The 23,225-nt window shown below is 35.3% G+C and overlaps 3 protein-coding genes across 3 annotated transcripts; 2 read left to right on the plus strand and 1 right to left on the minus strand.

The window, feature by feature from the left end:
• Positions 1-1,314: 1,314 nt before the first annotated feature.
• On the plus strand, positions 1,315-12,370 carry LOC147480101 (protein ANTI-SILENCING 1-like). Its single transcript, XM_086576586.1, has 12 exons — positions 1,315-1,569; positions 1,734-2,101; positions 3,237-3,405; positions 3,517-4,037; positions 5,042-5,065; positions 6,304-6,396; positions 9,467-9,545; positions 10,199-10,289; positions 11,199-11,304; positions 11,469-11,585; positions 11,686-11,751; positions 11,865-12,370. The coding sequence occupies exons 2-11, from the start codon at positions 1,760-1,762 to the stop codon at positions 11,734-11,736; spliced, it is 1,593 nt and encodes a 530-aa protein (XP_086432712.1). The 5' UTR covers positions 1,315-1,569; positions 1,734-1,759; the 3' UTR covers positions 11,737-11,751; positions 11,865-12,370.
• Positions 12,371-12,476: 106 nt separating this feature from the next.
• LOC147480102 (uncharacterized) lies at positions 12,477-17,430 on the plus strand. Its single transcript, XM_086576587.1, is given in 7 exon segments — positions 12,477-13,052; positions 13,156-13,537; positions 13,771-13,967; positions 15,323-15,467; positions 16,460-16,492; positions 16,494-16,614; positions 17,036-17,430. Coding segments are annotated over 7 exon segments (972 nt in total). The 5' UTR covers positions 12,477-12,984; the 3' UTR covers positions 17,062-17,430.
• A 1,318-nt stretch (positions 17,431-18,748) lies between these two features.
• Positions 18,749-23,017, minus strand: LOC147480103 (small acidic-like protein). Its single transcript, XM_086581558.1, has 6 exons — positions 22,711-23,017; positions 22,503-22,555; positions 22,347-22,410; positions 22,204-22,246; positions 22,058-22,105; positions 18,749-19,225 (listed from the first exon to the last, which is right to left on the minus strand). The coding sequence occupies exons 1-6, from the start codon at positions 22,911-22,913 to the stop codon at positions 19,019-19,021; spliced, it is 618 nt and encodes a 205-aa protein (XP_086437684.1). The 5' UTR covers positions 22,914-23,017; the 3' UTR covers positions 18,749-19,018.
• Positions 23,018-23,225: the final 208 nt, after the last annotated feature.

The following is a 23,225-nucleotide window of genomic DNA, read 5'->3' on the forward strand; positions in this document are numbered from 1 at the left end:
CGACGGACTCGTTAATCTGGCGATTAACCGTTGATGCCGTTCTCGGCGGCGTTACCGGGGTTGTTGTTGGCGTCAACTTGTGCGCGAAGCGGCATTTTCTTGCATGAGCAAGGAAATGCTCTCGTTGGTTAATCCTAACTGGTTTGCGAGGCCTTGAACTTGAGCTTCGAGGCTTGCCATGCTTCGTGGGCTTGAGATATTTGGTTTTTGGTGTTTGGTTCTTTTAGTTTGTGTGAAGATGATGTCTCAAGTAATCGAGACCACAGACGGCGCCAATGTAAAGGCGTGATTCAGCTTTCCTTTACAAATACGGTTGGATGGAAACTGGAAAGAGCTATTATTGGGACCGAGTTCGACTTAGGAGCGAACTGCCTACGTATCTTGCTCTCGATTCGGGAGGGAGAGAAGAATCAGGTATGGCGTAGTTCATAGGAGGGGTATTTATAGATGTTGAGAGTGAATCATCGTCCATCACGTGTAAAGTGTATCACAAATGAGGGGTCTCGATTAAGGAGGCGTGCGAGTACTGTCTTTATAGGTCTGCTGTGATGATGTGGACTATTAGTCTGGGCAAGTAGCTTGTGGCAGTGGTCAGTAGCTAGTGGCAGTGATTTGTACATGTGCATATCTGTTCATGATTGGTTCTAGAAAATAAGCTAAGTCACGTTATAGTCTGGTTCGCGTGCTGGCACGAACTGTTTTGGAATGTTCTCTTAGCTTGGGGATGCGATCTGATTCTACAAGTCGGTGTGGTATTTCCATCATGCTACGCGCCTGATAATCTTAAAGGAGAATATCACTCCCTTACATATACCAAACTTAATTTTTTCTATATTTGATTGCTTTTTAGTCCACTATCGACCCAATCTACACATTTGATTGCTTTTTAGTCCACTATCGACTCAATCTACACATTTTTCTTCTAAAACATCGTGACCTGGAGTTGTGACTTTTCACGCTTCAATTGTTTTTTTCGGTTTACCAGAAATTGGATAAATGTCTATTGTTAATACACGAAATTCTAATTATCATCTGTCAAAATTTGGTTAACCTTGGAAACTAGTAAAAAAATCCAATTCAGTGTTGGACTAATCGGTGGACCACAATTAAAACCGTGAGTGCATAGATATTTTCTGGGCCATGATTCAAGTAGTGAACCCCACATAGAAATAGTGTGACCCTACAAAACTTCTTCAAGAAGATAGAAAACTTTGTTCCTATCAAATCAGCAAACGATATTAAATACGGTTATTGAAAAAAAGGAGGACCCCACTCATACTCCCACACTCTCTCTCCCACTCTTTCTGCAAATACATGCAAAAACTCTCCGAGAGCGTAAAAGACTGGAAGTACGGAAATAGTGGGTTATCAAATGACACACTAAATAGCCTCATTTTGTCATTTCGTTGTTATTATATATATGAAGTAGAAAAGCAACTCTTGAGTTTCCTTGTCCATTTTTAGTAACCAACTCCTTTTCTCCACTAGTTATAATAATACCCAAATTTCCAGGCTGCTTCGTCTTTATTTCACATCAAACTTGGGCATTTTCTTCGCTGAAAGTTTCTGGTAAGCTTTTTTTCTTCTTAAGTTTAACATTGAAAACTGGAAATGGGTATTTAAGTTTCACATTAGAGATGTTATAGCTCATTTTGATTGTTATTGTTTAAAAGTAATTGATTTGAACCATTTGAGGTGATCGAGATTGTTATAGTTTGTTTATTGTTCTTTAGGTTACAGTGGCTATAGTGTTGCAAGTATGTCTCACACTGAGCAAGCGAATAAAGAGTGTGATTTCAAGTGGGGTAAAAAGGGATTAGCTGGTAAAAAAAAGGACGTCCAGTTTTACGAGTCGTTTACTTATGATGGCGTAGAGTACTTCCTTTATGACTGTGTATATTTGTATGTTGAAAATGAGCCGGAGCCTTACATCGGAAAGCTTATGAAAATGTGGGAGAATCCAGATAATTCCAAGAAAGGAAAGGTTGTTTGGTTTTTTAAGCAGACTGAAATTAGGAAATATCTCCACTGTGTTCCACTCAACAATGAGATTTTTTTAGCTTCTGGTGAAGGTCGAGGACTTTTCAATGTTAATCATCTGGTAACGAGACTCTCTGTTTACCTTTTTAAGTAGATTTCTTATAAAATTATTATATCTGTTAAGCTGTTTCACCATCCTTAGATTGAAATCACATCAGCTTAACTCTGGGTGAATTATGTTTATTAAGGAAAATGTTATTAATAGATCTTTGCTGTCAATAATTGTACTGTCTTGCGTCACATGATAATTTACTGATGTTGATGTGCCTCTAATAATCCTTGCGCATTCACCACATAATGTCTTATTGATACGTAATAGCATTTGTCCAACATGCCTGTGTCATATGTATCTTAGTATTTGTTATTTATTTATTTATTTGTTTTTATTCTTTTATATTTGTAATTCGTCACTGCTTTGCTTTCATTTGAAATGTTTCAAGAGAAGCAATTGATGGATCAAACGCTGTGACATTTTAAAACTTTGTGGATTCTAAAGTATGTCATTTCTCTTCTATCACATGTACACAATCACTCTCATCAGTATACTTTTGCCTCTCATTTTTCTGTTTTACACATCCACATTTCTCTTGGGAATTATTCATGTTCTCCGTTTCAATACTCCTTTCTTAGCATGCTTTCACTTGAAAATATTATTTATATATACATTTGTTTCTAAAATAATGTTGAAAAGCGGTGTTGTGTAAGGTTTCAGTGAGAGTTTTCCAACAATACCACATTCACTGGGTTTGGACGTATAGACCAGAAGTTATAACATCCATGCGAAACAGTTTCTCTTTCTATCTCATATGCAATACTCTTGACCGTCATTTGCTAAGCTTATTATAAGCATTTCATAGAAAAATCAACATTTAACAGTGTGAGAACAAACTAAGAATGGAAAATCAGGTCAGATGCACTCAGTTGTTAAATTTTGAAGAATTCTCTATGAAAGTCTGAATGAAATAAATATTATGGTTTTTTGGGGATACTTGAGTTTTGGAGATAAGATATTTGTCACTTTGTACCCATGTTAGACATTGTCATTTAGTACACGTCTTTCCTTGTGACATTCATCTTATTTAATGAAATCGGTTGATGATATATTGTCACCTTAAAAAACATTTACTGCCTGTAGATGTACACGTTTTTACTTGTGCATTAGCGTTTTTCAAGTTCATACTCTTATCATTTCTCAGGATGTACTTAATGGGAAATGCAATGTTGTCTGCACATCGAAGGATAGGAGAAATCCACAACCTTCTGAAGGAGAACTAAAAAGGGCTGACTATATCTTTTATCGTACATTTGATGTTGGAAAGTTCAAAATATCGGATAAGTTTGATGATGAAATTGCGGGGGTTGATGGTATTTAATCTTTCTTATCAATCTCTTATATTAACAATTGTTTTGCTACTATTTCCGTAACCCGTTTTGTGATCTGATCTCTAAATTAGACATATTTTGTGTTTCTTGCAGTTAGGAACATCTTTAATAGGAAAAAAGGTCACAGCCTTGCAAATCTCCCTAAGATCCAAGCAAAGGCTAGTTGTGGAGAAGCTCCAGTAGTTGTGGAGAAGCCCGCCAGTGTTTTTAACAAGTATTGGGTTAAGGACGAAAGAAATTCCAGCCATCCAGTTGAGAACAAGGATAAGCTGAATCCAAGTCAGGATTCAAAACATTTTGGTGGAATACAATATGTTTCTATCAACAATAATGGCAGTCTTTCTGATTCAGCTAGAGCTTTGAAGGAGCAGAATGTCCCTGCAGTACGTGAACAAAAGAGTATGGTCAGTGTGGCAGAGAACCTAACCATTGACTCTGACGAGGGAAAACCTAGATCTCCAGTTAGACCATCAGAATACAAAAGAAAAGCTGTGGAAGCAGGCGATCTTTTTGGAATGGGCAGGAACAAGGTAAAATTTGGTGAGGAGGCTAAGAGAGAGAAGGGCATTGAAACTATTAGCCAAGTTTCAAAGGTTACTCGAAAACAAGAAATTGTAAGTTTTATTGTCATAATTTCCCTTCCCTTTTCTTTGTGGATTGCACTCTTGTATTTGATTAAATAAGCACACCTTAGTAAATTTCATTCAGGATTTTTTTTTTTTTTTTTTAGTTCTTTCAACTAAATCCACCAAGTTAGTTAGGATCTTCATCATTTTTTTCTTTGCAATGCTGAACTTAATGAGCTTCTATTTTCCTTCTAGAAAGTGCAATTAGCTGAAGTTCTAATCAGTCCCTAACAACTTAAAGATAGCCTATATAACAACATTCTATTTGGTTCTAACCTGAAATGATTATAATTTAATATGCTAATGAAAGCAGTGCAATTTCTAATATGCAAGGAAAATAAAAATCTGGGGACACCACTTGCCTTTGTTTACACATACATTGGAAAACCACTGCCATCAAAATCAAGTGCCGTGGGTCGCATGTCCGTAATGTGAGCACTTGACCAACTTGTAGGTTGCTCAAGCAAAGTAGATCACATTCATTGTCTATTTTCCTTTTCTGGTTAAAACTAGGTCACATTGACACAGATTTGTGTATCGGTGTTTGACACCGATCCAGAGTGTGACACGGGGATCTTTTTGAAGTAGGACACGGGGATACAACTAATTAAAAAGAAAACTATTACTATTCTTTAGTTACACAACTAATTCTTGGACTCAAGACCTTACAAAATAACAATAATAATAATAAAAATAAAAATAAAACTGTGAAAGTGGTATATTGTGGAGTTGTAACTATGCTATCATATTGTAACCCTAGTTTGAGATTGTATGCATAACATGTCAGTGTCCATGTTACTTAGGGTTAAACATTAAGGTGGGCTGGTCTTAAACATTACTTTATGTTGATGTCCTCTTTGATTGTAATTTTGGCAAAGCTTGTAGTTATGGATGACCACGTAAAAATCCTGTTTTTATTTCTCATTATTTTAAAAAAATAAATAAATTTAATGCTGATCTTTCCTATTTTTTTTATTTCTTTGTATGCACAGGATAGAAGCAATTGGTTCAAGGAGGTAAGTGGTTGCTTAGTCCTTAACATTATCTTTCTGTTCTTGTTCCCTTTTCCTATTACTTTATTTTTATATCACTAAACAGTAATGAAGTTAAATATCACTAAAGAGAAACAAAATCATATTCCTGTGACATGAAGAGATGTTATGCAATGAATAGCTTGGTTTGTATGAATAGCTTGGTTTGTATGAGTATATTGTAAACGTGTAAATTAGAATCACAGGGCACATGATGACATCTAAATGATAGCGTGTCGGGTTGACCTTTCTTTAAAATTTTGAAACTAGTCTGATAGTTGTAGAAAAGTGATGAAACCGTAAATTCGTGCTTACAAGAGATCTAAGATATATATATAGCTGCACTTTTCACTTTATGCTAAGCAAGCCCCAAAATATTATGGACAACAAACATAAAGTTTATAGGCTGAGTTATGGAAAAAGAGAAATTATTCTTTGCATCATGGACAACAAACAAAAGTTTAGTTTTGAATGCTAGCAACCTGAATGGGAGGCCACATCAGCAATGGTAGCCTGCACTTTTCACTTTATGCTAAGCAAGCCCCAAAATGTCATGGACAACAAACATAAAGTTTATAGGCTGAGTTACGGAAAAAGAGAAATTATTCTTTGCATGTGAAAGTTTAGTTTTGAATGCTAGCAACCCGAATGGGAGGCCACGTCAGCAATTTTTAATGGACCTTCCACAACAAAAAAAGAAACAATAAATTCCCAAGTCTTTGGTATCTATTAATATAGGTCATTAAATTTTTTAAATCCCCATTATGTATTAACAACCTAATGGAATGTGGAAACTAAGATTTTTTTGGAAAGGATCCATTTATTAATTGAAATTTCTAATATACCTCTAAGAGACCTAATGGAAAGAGGAAATTGAAGTTAGCCAAAAGATTGTACCGAATTTGAAAAAACACACACCATAGTTACCTTTTTTAAACCAGTCTTAGCGACGTTTTAAGATTGGCAATTGTGTGCCTTGTGTAGTCTTTTTAAGCTAGTTGCAGTAATGGTGGAGATGACTTTTAGATGCATATATCAACCTTCTCTCTCTCTTGCATGCACTCGCATGCGCACACATACGCAAAGAAATAAAAATAGAAGTATTTTGGTGCACTAAGCACATTAGACTCTTGCATGTTTTCTAATAAATGTAGTGAACTTGAGGTTAAATTTATTAGGGCAATTTGTTGATTTAATACTATCACTTATATGTAAATTTTCAGACATGGGAGGAAAGACTTCTGAGAGAATATGAGAAGGGAACCCTTGTTCTATTCCAAAATCTGGATCCATTCTACACAGCGGAAGAAATTCAGGTGTTTGTTCTACTTTAGATTATACTCATTACAGAATGAAAGGAATTTCTTTTGGCCACATATAAGTATTTTAGTTTCTATTATTGTTTGTTTATTCGCTCTTACTAGGTCTGTCAATGGGCTGGGTTAGACCCGAAGCCCGACTTGATTCAATCTAGTATCGTAGGACATAGTGCTTAAATATTAGAGCCCGTTAACAATTCTCTTCCTACTGTTATAAAGTCTTTGTTTATAATTTGGGGAGCTTTTATGGCTACTTTTGGTGCTAGTTTGATGGGGATATTTGAAGAAATAAAGTGGAAAAAGTTGCATGACATTTATCCACTGAAAGAATCTTATATAGATTAATCGATGGACACAACTTTTGTTTAATTTATACAACATTTATATAATATCAAGAACCCCAGAAACATCTCCAACTTACTTGAATATCAAACAACACAAAAAATATCCCTTTTTGAAACAGCTCATTGATATGGTGGGGCAAGTTGAAATAAATACCCTACATTAGGAGTTTGAAGCCTAGCAGTAGTTTGACACATTTCTTTTTCTAGTTTAATGCACCATCTGTAGTTTGTTTACATACGTAAAGTTTCATGTACATGTTCTTATTTTATATACGTGTTTGATTTTGAAAGAAATTTTTTGTGCATTGTATGTCTCGTGGGCAAGTGTTTCTATGATGAAAAGAAATTTTGTACACGTTTTCTTTTCATGAATTTCTTAACAAGAGGGCAAGGTCAATGGTATGTGGTCCACGTAAGAGAGAGTTAGGCATGTTTTGTAGTTTGCTTTTATGTAATAGTTCTTAAAACTTTGAAGCATCTAACTTCAAAACCACTCGACAATGAGTGGATAAGCCCCAAGAACATCTAAATTGCACTGCAAGGCTTTAAACATCCCCATGTGGTACTCTATTAAACCTCTCAACAATCCTCCTCACATCAAGTGGTAGTACTAACACGTGGACAAACATATCGCGTGACATGGAAGAAGTGGGCCAAATACAATAGTCTGCTTTGGTACCGTCTTTAACTTTAAAGAATCAAACTTAAAGTCAATTCGCAATGAGCGTAGAGAAACATTTACACTATACGGTAAGAGCCTTGCTTTAAAATGCTTCGAAATGTAAGTGTATCCCATCATACATATCCTACATTGTTGAAAAGTTGTGTTCTTGTGTTGCATCAGATGTGTGCCCTTCGTTTCATACGTTAATAGTTTGTTTTTAATCATGTTGATATATCATATTGGTCTTATAGGAAGCTGTGTGTCCTATATATTATATTTCCTAAGGTTGAGGGGGTGTTTACATCCTATTCTTTCATAAGTAATATAATCTCTTGAAGCTATTAGTTGAAAAGAGAAAGTCCAGATCTATCTTGAGAAGATAATTGTAATTTTTTCCCAAAAATAGTCCAAAACTACTTTTTTGATAAAAAGAAAACAGTTTGTTTCTTGCAATTGTATTTTGAGACTTATAATTCCGTATCGGGACATAACAATATTTGAGTTTGGGGCCATTCTACTCATTGTCAATTGGTATTGAGTTGAATGTTAAAATGCCGACATCTAATATGTACTTCAGGTCAACCATTTAAAAATTGTCCATGTGTTTCTCTCAGTATTGGCCACATGGGAGGAGCATTTTGAGATTTACAATCTCACATCAGAGATTCATAACCTCATATAACAATATATAGACTCGAGCTGCCCAAAGATTTACATAATACTATGCGAGGCTTTAAATTCAAAATTTGGGATTATAAGTCTCAACACGCCCTCACATATGGAGTGTGTTGACCCAAACACATGGACGGTTTTTAAATGGGTGACTAGAGGCACATAGGCCCTTTAGGCCAGAGATGTAGCTCAAGATGTGGGTATTCAACCAATTGGCAACGAGTAGAACGACCCTAAAATTTATATATCATAATGCGAGGTTGTCAATACTAGATATGAGATTATAATCACAACATTGTATCATTGTGTGATGGATTATCCCGATTATAAGATTTTCTACTCTAAAAATTTTTCTCAATTTGTCCATCTCTTTTCTCGGAAATTCGGAATCATACCGTTTTCAACACATTTTGCACAACATTTTATACAGTACCCACCACCACACTCTACAAGATGATTTAAGGTTTGATTTTTTGTGGATAAGATGTTCCCACCATGGACATGACCTCCACAAAAAACCAGGTCCTTTGAACATTTTTAACTTTGCCAAAATTGGGTTACAAAATTGATATTTCTGGACCGTCGATAAAACTTCATAAGTTGAGAACAACTTTTCTCATGGGTAGGAGTTCCCAAATGAGTTGAATTTTTGTGGAGATGATATCTATGATGTAGAATCATGCCTTAATTCATCATTTCAAGGGATATTATATAAAATGTTGTATAATAAGTGTTATAAACGGATCGACATGTGTTAGGATGGAGTGGATTGTTACAAATAGTATCAGAGCTAAAGATGGCTTGATCTTAAGATGGTGGGATTTTGATACCCTTGGGGAGTGGTCCGAAGAGGGATATGATGGCAAGACGCCTAGCCCAATGATTGTTGCACTATGGTGTGTTCCCACTTCACTAGTGGTTGTCCAAAGATCCTAGTTAAGAGTAATTGGCCTCTAAACTCTGATGTCGAGGCATTTTCAAGCACAATTGGATGTGGGGGTGATGAGAACTCTACTGCTTAAGCGTGCTCAAATGGGGGAGTAATTTTAGGATGGGGACCTCCGGCAGTCCTGTCGGACAAAACTCCACCTGTGTAGGAGGTCTGGTGGATAAGTAGGGACAATATTGGAGAAACATATACACAAACATCCCCTAAATATCATGGATGAAGTAAAGCTAGTTTTGTATATTAAATTTCATTGAAATGTATTACATGAATTTGCACTCAACATGATTTTCTTTTGGTGGGGAATGATTACTTTTTAACACATATTTAGCTTTAATTACTTGTAAACATTAATCCATGAATAATTTTTTTGTTGCAATTATGTCTAACAATTTCTCTACACAATATTTAATTTTTTTTATTAAAAAACAAATGTTGTAGGAATTTGTTTTGCAAGCTTTCCAAGTGAACTGCACTGTAAGGGCGATACCATGCAATGCATTTTCTAGCCGTCACGGTGGTAAGTATATAATGCAAACTTACAATCTTTTATTTCACATGAAGTTATTATGAGTTGTTTGGTGAATGACTTGGTCAATTTTATGGATGCAACTTTTTTTATTATTTTATTTTTATATGTGAAGGTTTTCTTCTTACTTTTAGGTCAAATTACAAAGCACATTATGAGAGTCTAAATAAAGCTTGGGACCCCCATATAATCCCCAAAAGGGCAGACCATAAATTCCCCAAAAGAGAAACATATGAACACTAGAGGTCCCTTTGATAAACCATAAAGCAAGTCCTTACTGCTGATACAATTTTAGTTAGTACAATGTTTGTTGAGCTGAAAATCCTCTTATTCTTTCCTTCATATAGTCGATAAGATGGCAAGGGCCAAATGCTCAAACAACTATTTTGGTTGGTGAGGAAGCATGTGCACATTTTGCATTAAATGAGGTATAGCCACGTACTTGATTGAGCACAAAGAATTTTGCCGAATTCTCCATTGTAAGCTCACAACAAAAAGAAGAGAAAAATGTGTTTCTCTATTCTCTTTATCCAACCCTCTTGTTTGGGATGCTTGTACATCCTCTATTGTGCATGTATGATTTAAAAGAAATTAGTGTAATGTGTTTTATCCTACGCGTGTTCTAATGCTTTATGTTCTACTAGGTGAAGCTTTTGCAATTTTCAAATCAAAACAAGTAGCAGAGATGGTGTTAATCAACTTACAAAAAAAATGTCTTATGCTAGACAATGGATGGTAATCGTCCCTGCCCAGTCATATATTTAGCAATTCAATCTTATGACTTTTGAGTTTCGAGTTGAGATTTTATGGCTCAAAATTAGAGGGTTTAAAAAAAAAAAAAAAAAAAAAAAACTTTTAGGTTTATTCTTCTTTAAGTGTAGGTCTTCGGATGATCGCTGGGTGGGTAGAACACTTTCATTTTTAAGTAATATTCAAATTAGATTCAAATTTTGGGATTACTTTCTGTTAAATAGTGAACATCGAACTCAAAAGAATTGTTGCGAGTGGATATGCCCAAAAATTTATTTACTATTATGCAAGGCTTTAAACATCCCATGTGAGACTAAACATCTCAACATTCCCCCTCACAAAAATTTATTTACTATTATGCAAGGCTTTAAACATCCCATGTGAGACTAAACATCTCAACATGCCCCCTCCTGTGGCGTTACTTGGGCCTAATTAACACGTTGACACATAGTTGGGTGCAGCGAAGTAAACGAACTTGTTCTCATACGATGTAAAACGCTAGGGCATCTAACACAAAACCAATTGGTAATGAGTGGAGAGACTTAGGAACTTATATACATTACTGCAAGGCTTTACACATCCCATGTGGTACTAAACATCTCAACACAACTATGCAACATCGACACTCCATATTTTTAAAATGTGTCTGATACAAGGAAATACCTTGGTTTTTAATATTTTTCTGTGTCGGATATTCCGTACCCTGTACTGACATACCTGCGTCAATGTAACTTGGCTTTTGAATCAAAATTTGGTTGGCAGTTTGGTTTATTTTGTCTTAAGAAATAGCTCGTGGCTTGATTGTTAAAAGAAAGAAATGCACTTGATCTGTAACTGTCATACCAGCAAGGATATTGTGGCAAATAAACTGCTGACTGATGGGTTTATTATCAGGCCTCTTGTTGCTTGCGTGGAAGCCCCAAGGGCACATGGTAAACAAGCCAAACACATTGGTCATCTATCCATTGAGAAAGCCCTCCAGAAGCACCGAGGGGAGAAGGTGATTTACACTTCTTTTAAGTTTTTGTTTCTTGTGCGTATAAATTAAGAACATCCCTGTTGGTGTTTTCTTTTTAAGTTTTGTTTCTTGTGCGTATAAATTAAGAACATCCCTATTGGTGTCTTCTTGGTTTTGTTGATATCTTGTTGTTTCATGATTTATAGAGAGATGCAGTGTCCACTTCACACTTTCCACAACCAAACACGATAGAGTACTATATGGCTGTCGAGTGGTGCCAACTACAAGAGCAATCGGAGTTGTGGTGGATGGAATTACATAAGGTGGTATTACAAAAGTGTTCGTTTCCAATTTCCTTGTCTTGCTGAGGCTTGAAAAGTAATATCTGTTACACGAGTCTGAAATGTTTTATGACTTTTTTAGCAACATCAAAGGGAATTGGAAGATCTTAGGAGCAAGCTGAATCACAAGTAAACACCCGCTTCATTGGTAAGCTTCATCCTCTCACCTGATAACTGAATTTATGTCATCAGGAGTTTTTGTGTTTTGGGAAAAGGTGACTAAGGAATGCTGGAGGTAACATTTAGAAGTTTATGTTACAGAGGTTGCAATCAGGAGTATTTTACAGATGATGCTGGAGATAACATTTAGAAGTTTCTTTTGAAGAAGGTAGAAGTATAATTTTCAATGCCACACACGTGGGTTCCCCATTTTTTTGTGATTGGGGCAGCAGCTATAGAAGTACATATCCATTAGGGAGAAAGAAAGAAGAAGTTCACGAGATGTATAGTGTTTGTGACTTTGTGTAATATGATACTTTGATTCAGTGCCACTTGCAGTAGTTACAGAACCAAAAAAAAAAAAGTGGTAAATGTCTCTTCCAAGAATGTCTAATATTATTGTGCATAGAAAATTGTTTCAGGCTTTCAACAGATGGAACTGGTGTTCTTGTGAAATATCAGCTTCATTGTGGAAGACATTTTTTCCCCCATGCTCAAATCATTGTGGGAATTTTAGAGCGTGTATGACTGAAGCAAAATGTTTGTTTGTTTCAGAAGATCGGAGATCGTGTTATATATATCTAGTAAAAAAGTTAATTATTACTGTATATACATTGGGCTTTCTTACGTCGGGCTTTGATTCTACAATTAGTCCGTTTACCTTTTCTTCTTTCATAAATCATAAATTCAGACTAGTCCTGTTTTTTATGTGTTGCGGTGAGTGAGTGCGAAAGAAGAAGATGGTAGGAGGTGTGATGACATCATCTTTAGATTCAGTAAGAGAGAAAACATTATGCAGCTCAACACTGCTCTCTTCCCAGTTCGCTACAATGACAAATACTACACCGACGCTCTCGCTTCATTCGTGATGTTTACAAATTGACATTCAAATGGGCTTCTTATCCAAAATTGTTTACAGGCCCATAACTTTTTCCGGATAAGAGTTGCACACATACCTCTCCAATTAGGCATGAACTGAAAGTGGTTGCTTGTCGTGTGGCCCACCGCCCACCTTAAAACGAACTTAAAACTTAAAACCAGGAAGACAAATGGGAAACGGGAACTCAACTCTTTTTATTTTTCTGTTTTTCTAAACAAATTTCTGACTCATTTTTTATTTGAATTGAATTGAAAAGTATATTCAACGAATGTGTTTTCCCATTTTCATTTTTATTGACTCTGTTTTTGCTTTTTTTATTTTTTAACCCATTGCCCAAAAAAAATGGATTCTTCTCTTTCTAGCGCTACTCCAGTACAATCATTTGGTCAGACAGAAATTAATTGGGACAAGTACGTACGCCATTCATTCATTCTTAGTTTTATTGTTTTTTTGCTTGAATGGGATTGTTTTATATAAATATGGATATATGATGGTTGGGTAATCGTGGTGCAGGCTAGACAAAACAAAGTTTTATGTTGTAGGAGCTGGCCTCTTTACTGGTGTTACCGTCGCCTTGTATCCAATCTCTGTTGTAAAGACCAGGCTGCAGGTTGCCACTAAAGATTCGGTGGAGAAAAATGCATTTTCTGTAATTAGAGGTTTACTAAGAAGTGAAGGCATTCCTGGTTTATATAGAGGGTTTGGCACAGTTATTACTGGTGCAGTTCCTGCAAGAATCATCTTTCTCACTGCTTTGGAGACCACAAAAGTAGCCACTTTCAACATGATTGAACCGTTTTCATTTTCTGAGCCAACCAAAGCAGCCTTAGCAAATGGACTTGCTGGCATGACATCGTCACTTTTTTCCCAGGCTGTGTTTGTTCCAATTGATGTGGTACGACCAACCTTCTCTTTCATCCAAGCTTCCCCTTCCTCTGCAATCAAATTTTAATGCTTAAAATGTTTACCTCTTTGCACTTCAGATTCTGACAGTTTGTGCATACAATTTCTTTTAGTGTTACTCTTAATAGTATTCAATGCCTACTCTTTTTCCTAACCTAAATGTTTGTGCTGATATCTGATCAATTATTTGTGTGCTTATGTCATTCAAATATGGTTTGCTTTCAGGTCAGCCAAAAGTTAATGGTGCAAGGATACTCTGGTTATACAAAGTACAATGGAGGCCTGGATGTTGCTCGTAAAATTGTGAAAACTGATGGAATTCGTGGATTGTATAGAGGGTTTGGCCTGTCCGTTATGACCTATTCCCCATCCAGTGCTGTATGGTGGGCAACTTACGGTTCAAGCCAACGCGTAATTTGGAGGTGAGGATGTTATTCTCTCTTCCGCAATACTATTAAGGTTTTGCACTTCTAGAGATTGTAACCCGGATAGTTTGTTCTCTTCCATTGTGAATCTACTTGATTTTCTGATGTTTATCACATTCTAATATTTTACACATCCTTTGTAATCTGTATGTAATGAGTCGATTGTACTCTCTCACATTAATAGAAACGACAAAAGCAGTACTGTTTGTTCTTTTGTACTCTCTCAAAAGCAGCAGTGTTTTCAAGTAAGAGCTGTGATGGGCGGTCTTTGTTCTCCATAGCTTCTTCTGGAAAATTTACCATTAAAATTTTAAAATAATGATAGCTGTAGAATTGGTGCTAAATCTAATTAGAGGAAGACTGGATTCTACACGATGCAGCAAGCTGTTTCATTTGTAGAACTTACCGACAGCTTGAGGATGATTGATGACAAAGATTATTGACGATGGTATGGCTGAGAGTAAAAGGCTTGCTGAAATGCAGATCGGTATTATTGATGTCCTGTGTAAGAGTGTCTGGAATTTTAAAATCCCTGCAGAGGTATGTTTCTTGTTTGGTCTTTTACGGGGTAGAAATCTGTCCAGAGATGGTCTTATGAAGACAGTTGTGGTGATGGTAAACAGCTGTGCTTTCTTGGGGAGGAATCCATTTGTCATTTGTTTATGGGTTTTCCCTTTATAATCAGAATTTCGAGGTGGTTTCCAGCATCTTTTAAGCGTCAATGTTCCTACTGGTCATGCGGATGAATGTTCTTAATGGTTGGAGTGTTGGAACCTATCTGCTGCGAGTCGTCTCATGTGGAGGGTCCTTTATCACGAGGTCTCTTGGGCATGAATATGAGAACTTTTGAAGATAAAATAGAGTCTTTTGATCGGATCTGCAACATCAAAGCCCTTGTATGGAGTTGGATTTTTGTTGCTTTTGTTATGAAGGGTATTAGTTTTGAAGATGTTATGTCTAGGTGGGAAGATATAGTAATGGCTACTCATTAGTGTAGGTTGTCTATTTGTTTGGTGGTAGTGTGACTTCCTTTATCTCACTACTTTCTCTTTATAACTTACTGTTTAATTTGCCTAATAGAAAAAAGTTGTAAAGGTTGTTACTGATATGGAAAAATACTGATTTTTTTTTTCTCTCTCCCCCCCCCCCCCCAACCCAACCCAACCCAATTTCCGTGCACATATTAATGGTTGGACTTTGAATATTTCATTTTCCATTTTCTTGCTTGAATGAATTTGATAGTGAATAATCTTGTACTATTTTACTACGAGGAAATTGTTATTCTTACTGTACAAAATATGTCAACCTGTTCTCTGAACTTGTCTGCCCTTTCATCTTCATGTTGTTGGTAGGTTACTAGACCGTGCTGCTGAGCAAAAAGAACCTTTTTTCGGTGACTGGACAGTAGTTCTAGTTCAAGCCAGTGGAGGAATAGCAGCTGGTGCTGTGGCATCTTGTGTCACAACCCCATTGGACACTATTAAAACTCGGTTACAGGTCAGACTTTCATCTTTAATTGGCACTCATCATTGTTTCCCCTTCCAGTCTTAGCATTCAGATATTGGCAGTTTTGTGGTGTGAGTTTGAAAATTTTGTACCCTTATATCATGGGGAATAGTAAATCTGATTTCCATCTATAACAGTGTAGTAAACCTAGGAGAAGTAGGCTGAAACAGGATCCAGTTGTTTTTTTTTTTTTTTTTTTTTTTAAAGTTGTTGCCATTTCGAAAACATAAATCACAACATCTGGAAAATCAAGTTAAGCATGCTACTTCTTGACATTTTTTATTATAAATCAAGAAGAGATGCTTCAAACTGACCTCCAAGACTTCACCTGGGAAAAGGGGGTTAGAAAATAACTATCCAAAATAATTGAAAAAAAAAATTACCTCCAAGATGACCCAGATACATGCATATATGAGCAGGTCACTTTTACCAGTATGATTCAAAGAACCAGTAAATCTTCTTTTTATGACTTTTATCTTTCCTTTTAGTTATTACCATCGAATTATCCTATATTTCAACTTGAAGAAACAATATGTGGATATGCAGTAAACCTGTTTAGTAATATACATAATTTAGCACCAAAAAATTATATATCAGAAGGGATAATTATAATCTATTTTGGACAATGGTCCATTTTTTTCTCGTATATGTCTATATATCCGCCACTGAAATTCATAGGAGTTTGTGACCAGTTTGGCGCATCCTCCCTTTATTATCCCATTTCTTAGCATGTCATATCCCCCAAATGTTTTTTAGATGTCTGTGTGGTTTCTAGGGCATGCACTCTGTTTGCTGCAATCTTGATTTACTCATCCTGGAAGACGAAATTGACTAATTCCAACTCGAAATGTTGAGTCACCTTGTAAACTGCTAAAAGCTGACTTTATATTCTCAGTATTTCACTTTTATATTTTCAGCATTCGTCAACTAAAAGTGGTGTTATTAGGTTTTCCTGTTTTTATATTATCTCTTCTGACCTTCAGGTAATGGGACATGGGAATAGAGAAAATCTTGTGACAAGTTGTGAAAAGATTAATTGTGGAGGATGGATGGAAAGGTTTATACAGAGGGTTAGGTCCAAGATTTGTCAGCATGTCAGTATGGGGAACATCGATGATAACAGCATATGAGTACCTGAGTAAGAAAAACTTTTCTTAAAAATTATTTTGTAGTAATTATTTTCTTTTAGGACTTTTTCTATTTTTAAGTGCCATTTTACATTAGTCGGAAAAGTTGGTGATTTGTCTATCACCAACTGCATTAGAGGATGCAGGGTGTTATATGTGCCTATCTTGGCCATATTGCACATTGTAACTACCAAGCAATTTAAGAAAAAGAAAAACAATATTGGGGGGTCATACAACAACACTTACCCCATACGTTTTCTCAGTTAATTCTGTTTAAACTTTAACCCATATTACGGAACCAGATTTATGTGTAGTGTGTGGTGTGTGGTACTGTATCTAGAAATCTATTCTTCTTTATGTGCAATTTAGAATTATGATAAGCTCACTCTCTCAAGCAGCAAATAATATTGATGGTTGTTTTTTTGTTGTCAGAGCGTGTGTGTCGAAAAGAGGACTAGGTATGGCCTAATCAGCAACCTCTATACTTGTTCTTCCTTACTGTCAGAGCTTGATGTCATCACCAGTGCTTGCGGTTGAATACTCAGCTAACCAGTTGTTCAAGATGATCGTGCTCCTTGTATAGCATGTTCTTTTCAACAATTCAAATCTAGAAATAGCAATGAAGTTCTGTTGTTTGCATTTAGAATGATAGTTCTACAAGTACATGGCTATTATTCTGGGTTTTTGAGTGCCCATGTTTTAGGAGGCTTATTGGAACCCACCCACAGTTTTTATATAGATTCTAATCATTTTTTCTCATTTGAAATAATTTTTGGGATTTGTAATAAAAGAGAGCACTTTTAATAAGCAAAGTCAATTTTGGATCATGTATCTTGTAGTTATTTCCAAGTTTGAAAAGGTCGCCTTCAAGCCTTGTTAGCAATGAATGTATAGCATCACAAAACATTTTAGTTATTTCTAAGTTTAAAAAGGTCGCCCTCAAGTCTTGGTAGCAATGAATGTATTTTCTAGATTAATTTTTTCCCGCAGAGCTCCTAAAACATGGATTAGAGATACTTGTGTTTCATCCGCAAAATAATAGAAGCGTACTTGTAGTATAGTGTATAAATTTTTAGAACTTAATTATGAACGGAAGTTGGTATAGTAGCCCTGTGGTAAAATAGTTGGGATACCTTTCCAGATTTTGTAAATAGTGTGGGGACAAAACTAATATGGACAAAATTCTGAAATAATAAACCCTAAAAAAACAATAGTATTTGGTATGCGCACATATGTGCATATCAAACATAGAAAAATAAAATTGGAAAGAGTGAAAAATTAAAAAAATAAATAAAAATCAAATCTATATTAATAATTAAAACGTAAAATGTGGTTTTTCTAGTAGTTATAAACCAAAATATGTTCTTATCAATGGTTTTGAAACCGGTTGTCCCATACCTATAATTAAAATTGAAAAGTGGGCCTTTTAGTTTATTTCTTGTTGTAAATATGTGCCTTAATGAACCAGAAATCATGAATAAGATAGAAACGTATCCTCCATTCCTTCTAAAATAAGAACTTGCAAAAAAAAAAATCTAAAAGAAGAAATGATACTATCATAGACTGGTTCATAATGGAGTCTGCACCAGAAATTTAAGCAGGCAATTGCTCAAATAACCGTAAAGAAGTTTGACATGAATAAAAAATTAACAATTCATCCTCAGTCACATTAAAGCAAGACCCAAAATATTGTCGATATATCTCATTTTTTGGGTGGAAATATCTGATATATTTCAATCGAATATTGAATCTGTTTTTTTTTTCGATATATTTTATAATTTCCGATATAATGATATATATCAACCGATATATCCAATATAAATAGTTGATTTTGACCAAATATTATTAATCCTGATCAATATATTGACCATATTTACAATATAATCGATGATATTTTCAATATATCCAATATATCAACATACAAAACAAAATTTAACGAACCAACAAAAAAATAAATATATCTAATATTTCCTGGTTTTTAAGTACATCGAGATATTCACCAAATTCGATATTTTGGTCCTTGCATTAAAATAACATCATATACGAGAAAATGAATCATACGAGCAGATTATGTCATAAGCCCGTCATATGATTGAGCTTGGTAAGAACATTCCCAATGCATATGATGATATGAATATGAAGGGGTTGTGACAAATATACTCAGCTATTTGTCTTATTCGACCCCAGTACAAAACTTTCATACAGAATATTTTTTCACCTTTTCAGTTAACCATATAGTATACCACCCCAAAAATATAACCATTCACTGGCAGAATTACGGGAATAGATACTATACGACCAATTATCATGAACAAAATTCTATAACACTGGTCAGTCAGGGAATCCCTTTAAGGAGTCTGATCAGAACTTTTGGTATCAGGAATTGTTTTTAAAATTGTGTCCTGTAGTTCTGCCTCAGTTACAAATCTGTTCCTCATCTTTGACTTCATCTTCACCTTCATCTTCATCGTCACCTTCTTCACCGTCAACTGTATTATCATCTTCATTGTCTCTACTAAGACCGGCATACTCATCAACTGAAGCAGCAGTAAATAATTCTTCCACCTTTTTTCCTTCCCCAGTAGTTGCGATTACCGAACTACCAGCCGTACCCTTGTTCATCTGTTCACAAATAAGACGCACGAAAGTTTTAGTAATTCATATAAGATGGTACAAGTCTGTAAACAATAAAAACAGCACAAGCATTGTGACCCAAAGAGATCATCTGAGAACAGTCTAAAATGGTTAGAACAATTTTGAAGCAGTCATGTCATGATAAAATTTGTTAGTTTGTACTTTTAAACTTTTATGAGAGTTTCCTTCAGCATGATCTTTTTCAGCAAACTGGATTTATGCTATAAAATGAAAATTCTAAATTACAAAATCTACCAAACCAAATTTGACTAACTTGATCAAGTTATACACAAATAGAAATACTTATAATTGGCAATGGCATACAATAATAAGAATAATGTCCTGGTTCCCAGGTATATTTATAGACTATAGGTGAACTTTGGTAAAACTTAACTACAAAATCTGCCAAACCAAATTTTACTAACTTGATCAAGTTATACACAGATTAGATACTTGGAAGTCCACTTATCATGACACTCGAGATTCCTTGGGTAGGATTTGTCAGGAAACCCAACTTTTTTAGGGTAAGAGTATTTATGTGATCCATGGCCTAACAGAACACAGCAGCAGGGATTAGTTCGAACTGGAGATAGAAATGTGGAGTGTTCTACTAGTCAACTGACATTTAGGATGAAAATAGCATCTAGTACATCTATGCTATGCTGCAGGGAAGAAGAAATAGTATCCTTCATCACCAGGTGGAACCTAAAAGGCTTTCAAAGCACTTTTTAAACATCATACGAGTGCAGGTGGACACTCCCAAAGGTTCATCACAGTACAGTCCTTCGGCTTTTACCTCCACCACATGCTGGGTAATACAATTTTGAAATTTGTATATACAATTTGGGTTTATAAAGGAACCCACAGCCTCCAAATGGTTCACTTTGAGGAGAACCCGACCTCAAAAGTTGACACAGATGCCAAACTTCAAAAAACAAATTGATTTCCTGATTCAATCCACAGATATAAATGCTTATATAAGACATCATAACAGTTATAACTGCCACTAACTTCACATATCCACTATCTAGAAATGCCCAAAATAAAAGGAAACTAACTAACTGACTAAACACCACATAGACCCATGATCCTAGATTATGCACAAGTAACAACACCAGATCGTTTCTAACTTTATTCTCTCTTCCTCTTAAAGGAAAAAAAGATGAATGTAGCTTAAGCTTTCAAGGATGGCAACTACGTAAATATGAACCAATCCAAAGAACAAAAAGCAAACCTTCAATTATATTTGGGACCTTCGGCATACTATTTATTGCCAGGTAATGATCCTTTAGTAACTACCGTGACCTCACATATCACATTACTAAAATCAAATTCCAGTATTCCTCCATTCTTTTTCCTTCTTCTGCCCCATAATGGCGAATTTCTTTTGAAACATATAGACCGAGGAAGCCTCAAATACAAGAGCGGGGAAAAAAAAGGCACAAGACGCTAACCCAACTACAACAAAATACTACAAATGGAAAACTCCTACACTCATTAAAAATCTCAGACCACTAAACAATAATGCCTTATCTGATATGATAACCTCCTCCTTAGATGCTGAAATCTTTCAAAATGATGACGATTCCACTCAATCCAAATACGCCACAAAATACTCCTCCATTCCTTACTTCAGCAAGACTATTGTAAATCCACTCCAAAATCCATAGGCATAAACCCGAAAAATTACTAGGAATACCAACAAAATAATCGCCTACCATATTTTAAAAATTGTTATCATTCTCTACAAATAATACATCTTCTACTGGAACCTGAAAATTCATAAGCTGCTGCACCCAAAGGATCACTTTATATATTTAGAAATCACTATCACCCTCTACATGGCATGAAATTTCTTATTAAATCCCCAAAGCTACTTACCCAAGTAACATGTCAAGGACTTTGTCTTTTTTTAGCTTACAACACTGTTCATCATTGTCACTCCGAGAAACTTCTTCCATGATTATTTTCAGTTGTGTAGCACAGATTAGTCCAAAATAAAGTTTTTGAGTTTCTAGAGCCACCTAGTTAAACTTTGTTGAAGAAGGTTAATACCAGTTAAAAAAACAGTATTGAGAGTGTTTTCCTCTCTTTTCTCTTTTTTGTATTTTGGTGCGTGTGGGTTGGGGGGGAGGGGGAACTTGTAAATTATGTAAAATGACCTACTCTACAATTAAAATGTTAAGAAGAAAAAAGAATATACATAGTCTAAAGGATCATTACTTTTGATTCTTTCATCAATTGAGTTAATAGAGATCACCTTTCTACAGTCTCCGTACCTTAGACACATATTAGATATCAAAACCTTACCAACTCCTATAATCCTTTACATAACAGTTCTAAAAAATGTGAGGTATACAGTCAAGTATACCCTTATCAAAGAAGGCATGCTCTGGCCATCGCTTTCGTTGGTGCATAAAAAAAGATCCAAATTTCTAGTGTCTCCATAGGCTACGAATTTCTTCTTTATTTCTTGATTTATGAATACAACAGCTTAGAAGACTATTCAAATTATATCTGCATCATTTTCGGTTTTACAAAACAGCTCTAGGAACTGAGGTATGTAGTCTGATCAAATCGTTACTGGAGAAGACATGATTTGGGCAACAGTCGATTGTTATGGGAGGTGAAATTTATAGGGTTCACCTCAAAAAGAAGAATAAGAGAACAAGTAAATTCCGTCTGCGCATATATCATGTGATTGAGTAAATAAAATAACATAATAACGAAATGAATTCCTTTATCTTATTTGGTGTTAATATTTAACTAATCTACGGAAATTGCATATATACACAAAAATCATGAATTCCGAGATCTTACAGCACGTAGTAGTGTTCTGCGGTCCCTCTCTCTTGAATTCTTTATGGCCTGATACAACATCACCCCATGATGTCAAATAAGAAATTTTTAGGAAAACAAGTTTGTACCAGAGAAAAAACATATAGACCAGTGAAAAGAAATCTCACATCTTCAAGAGCTTTTTTCTCTGCTTCTACTTCACTTAAGTCTCTACAGAAAAATAAATAAATAAACAAAATGACAAGCACTTCACTGTTAATAGGAAATAAAGAAATCCAGTTCATAACTTTCAATAACACAATCCATGTACCTTCCAACAATTCGTTCCACATGGCATAAGCATTTTGCGCATACATTTGAATCCTTGGCACATGCTGCATTAGTTCAAAATAGCAAAACCAGTCAATGACCACCCTAAGGTTTATACAATGAAAATAATCTTCAGTAACAGACAATGTGAACTAACCGGAACATAGACTATGGTAAGCTTGCCGAACCGCCCTCTTGGAACAGCGCTGACTGCAAAATATCAACAAGTACAAATAAAAAAAAACAGTCATTTAAGCTTCTTATAGCTTCCATTCCAAGTTTTCTTAAATAAAGACTACTTCTTTCATCATAATTTGCTTTGAAGTTTCTTCAAAGGGGTGTTTGCTTTCCAACAAAACTTATACCACTTGGCTGGTTCGCTGAGAGGTTTGTATTTGCCGTATTTGCGTTTCCATTCAATTTGAGTTTTGCAACGAGGGCAAACACCAGTGATGTCAGAGAAGGGTCTTCGTTTTCCACCAACTTCAGTTTCGTTCTTGGGATTGAATGCGTCTGGTTTCCATGCAAACTTGTTTTGATGCTTTGGTGGTCCTTGTTTACTCCCCATCTCTCTCTCTCTCTCTTTTTTTTTTTTCAGGCTGCACAGCGGACTATGAAAAACAGACAACTTTAGGGCTCTTTCTCACTTTATTATTTTCATTTTTAAGAAAACTATATAATAGCAAATTTGCCCTTAATTGATTTTTTATATTTCTAATTTAGTTATAAAGTATGATTTTTAGAGAGGAGTAGAAGACTAGAAGTAGACTAGTATGCCTATATGTCTATTGGAATGATCAAATTTATAATATTATAATATTATTTTCAGGTGTTAAAAAATGGGAAAACCTTTCATTGTTTTTTTTTTTTTGTATTTTTT

Source organism: Coptis chinensis, chromosome 8 (assembly GCF_015680905.1).
Source record: "Coptis chinensis isolate HL-2020 chromosome 8, ASM1568090v1, whole genome shotgun sequence".
Lineage (NCBI taxonomy): Eukaryota > Viridiplantae > Streptophyta > Magnoliopsida > Ranunculales > Ranunculaceae > Coptis > Coptis chinensis.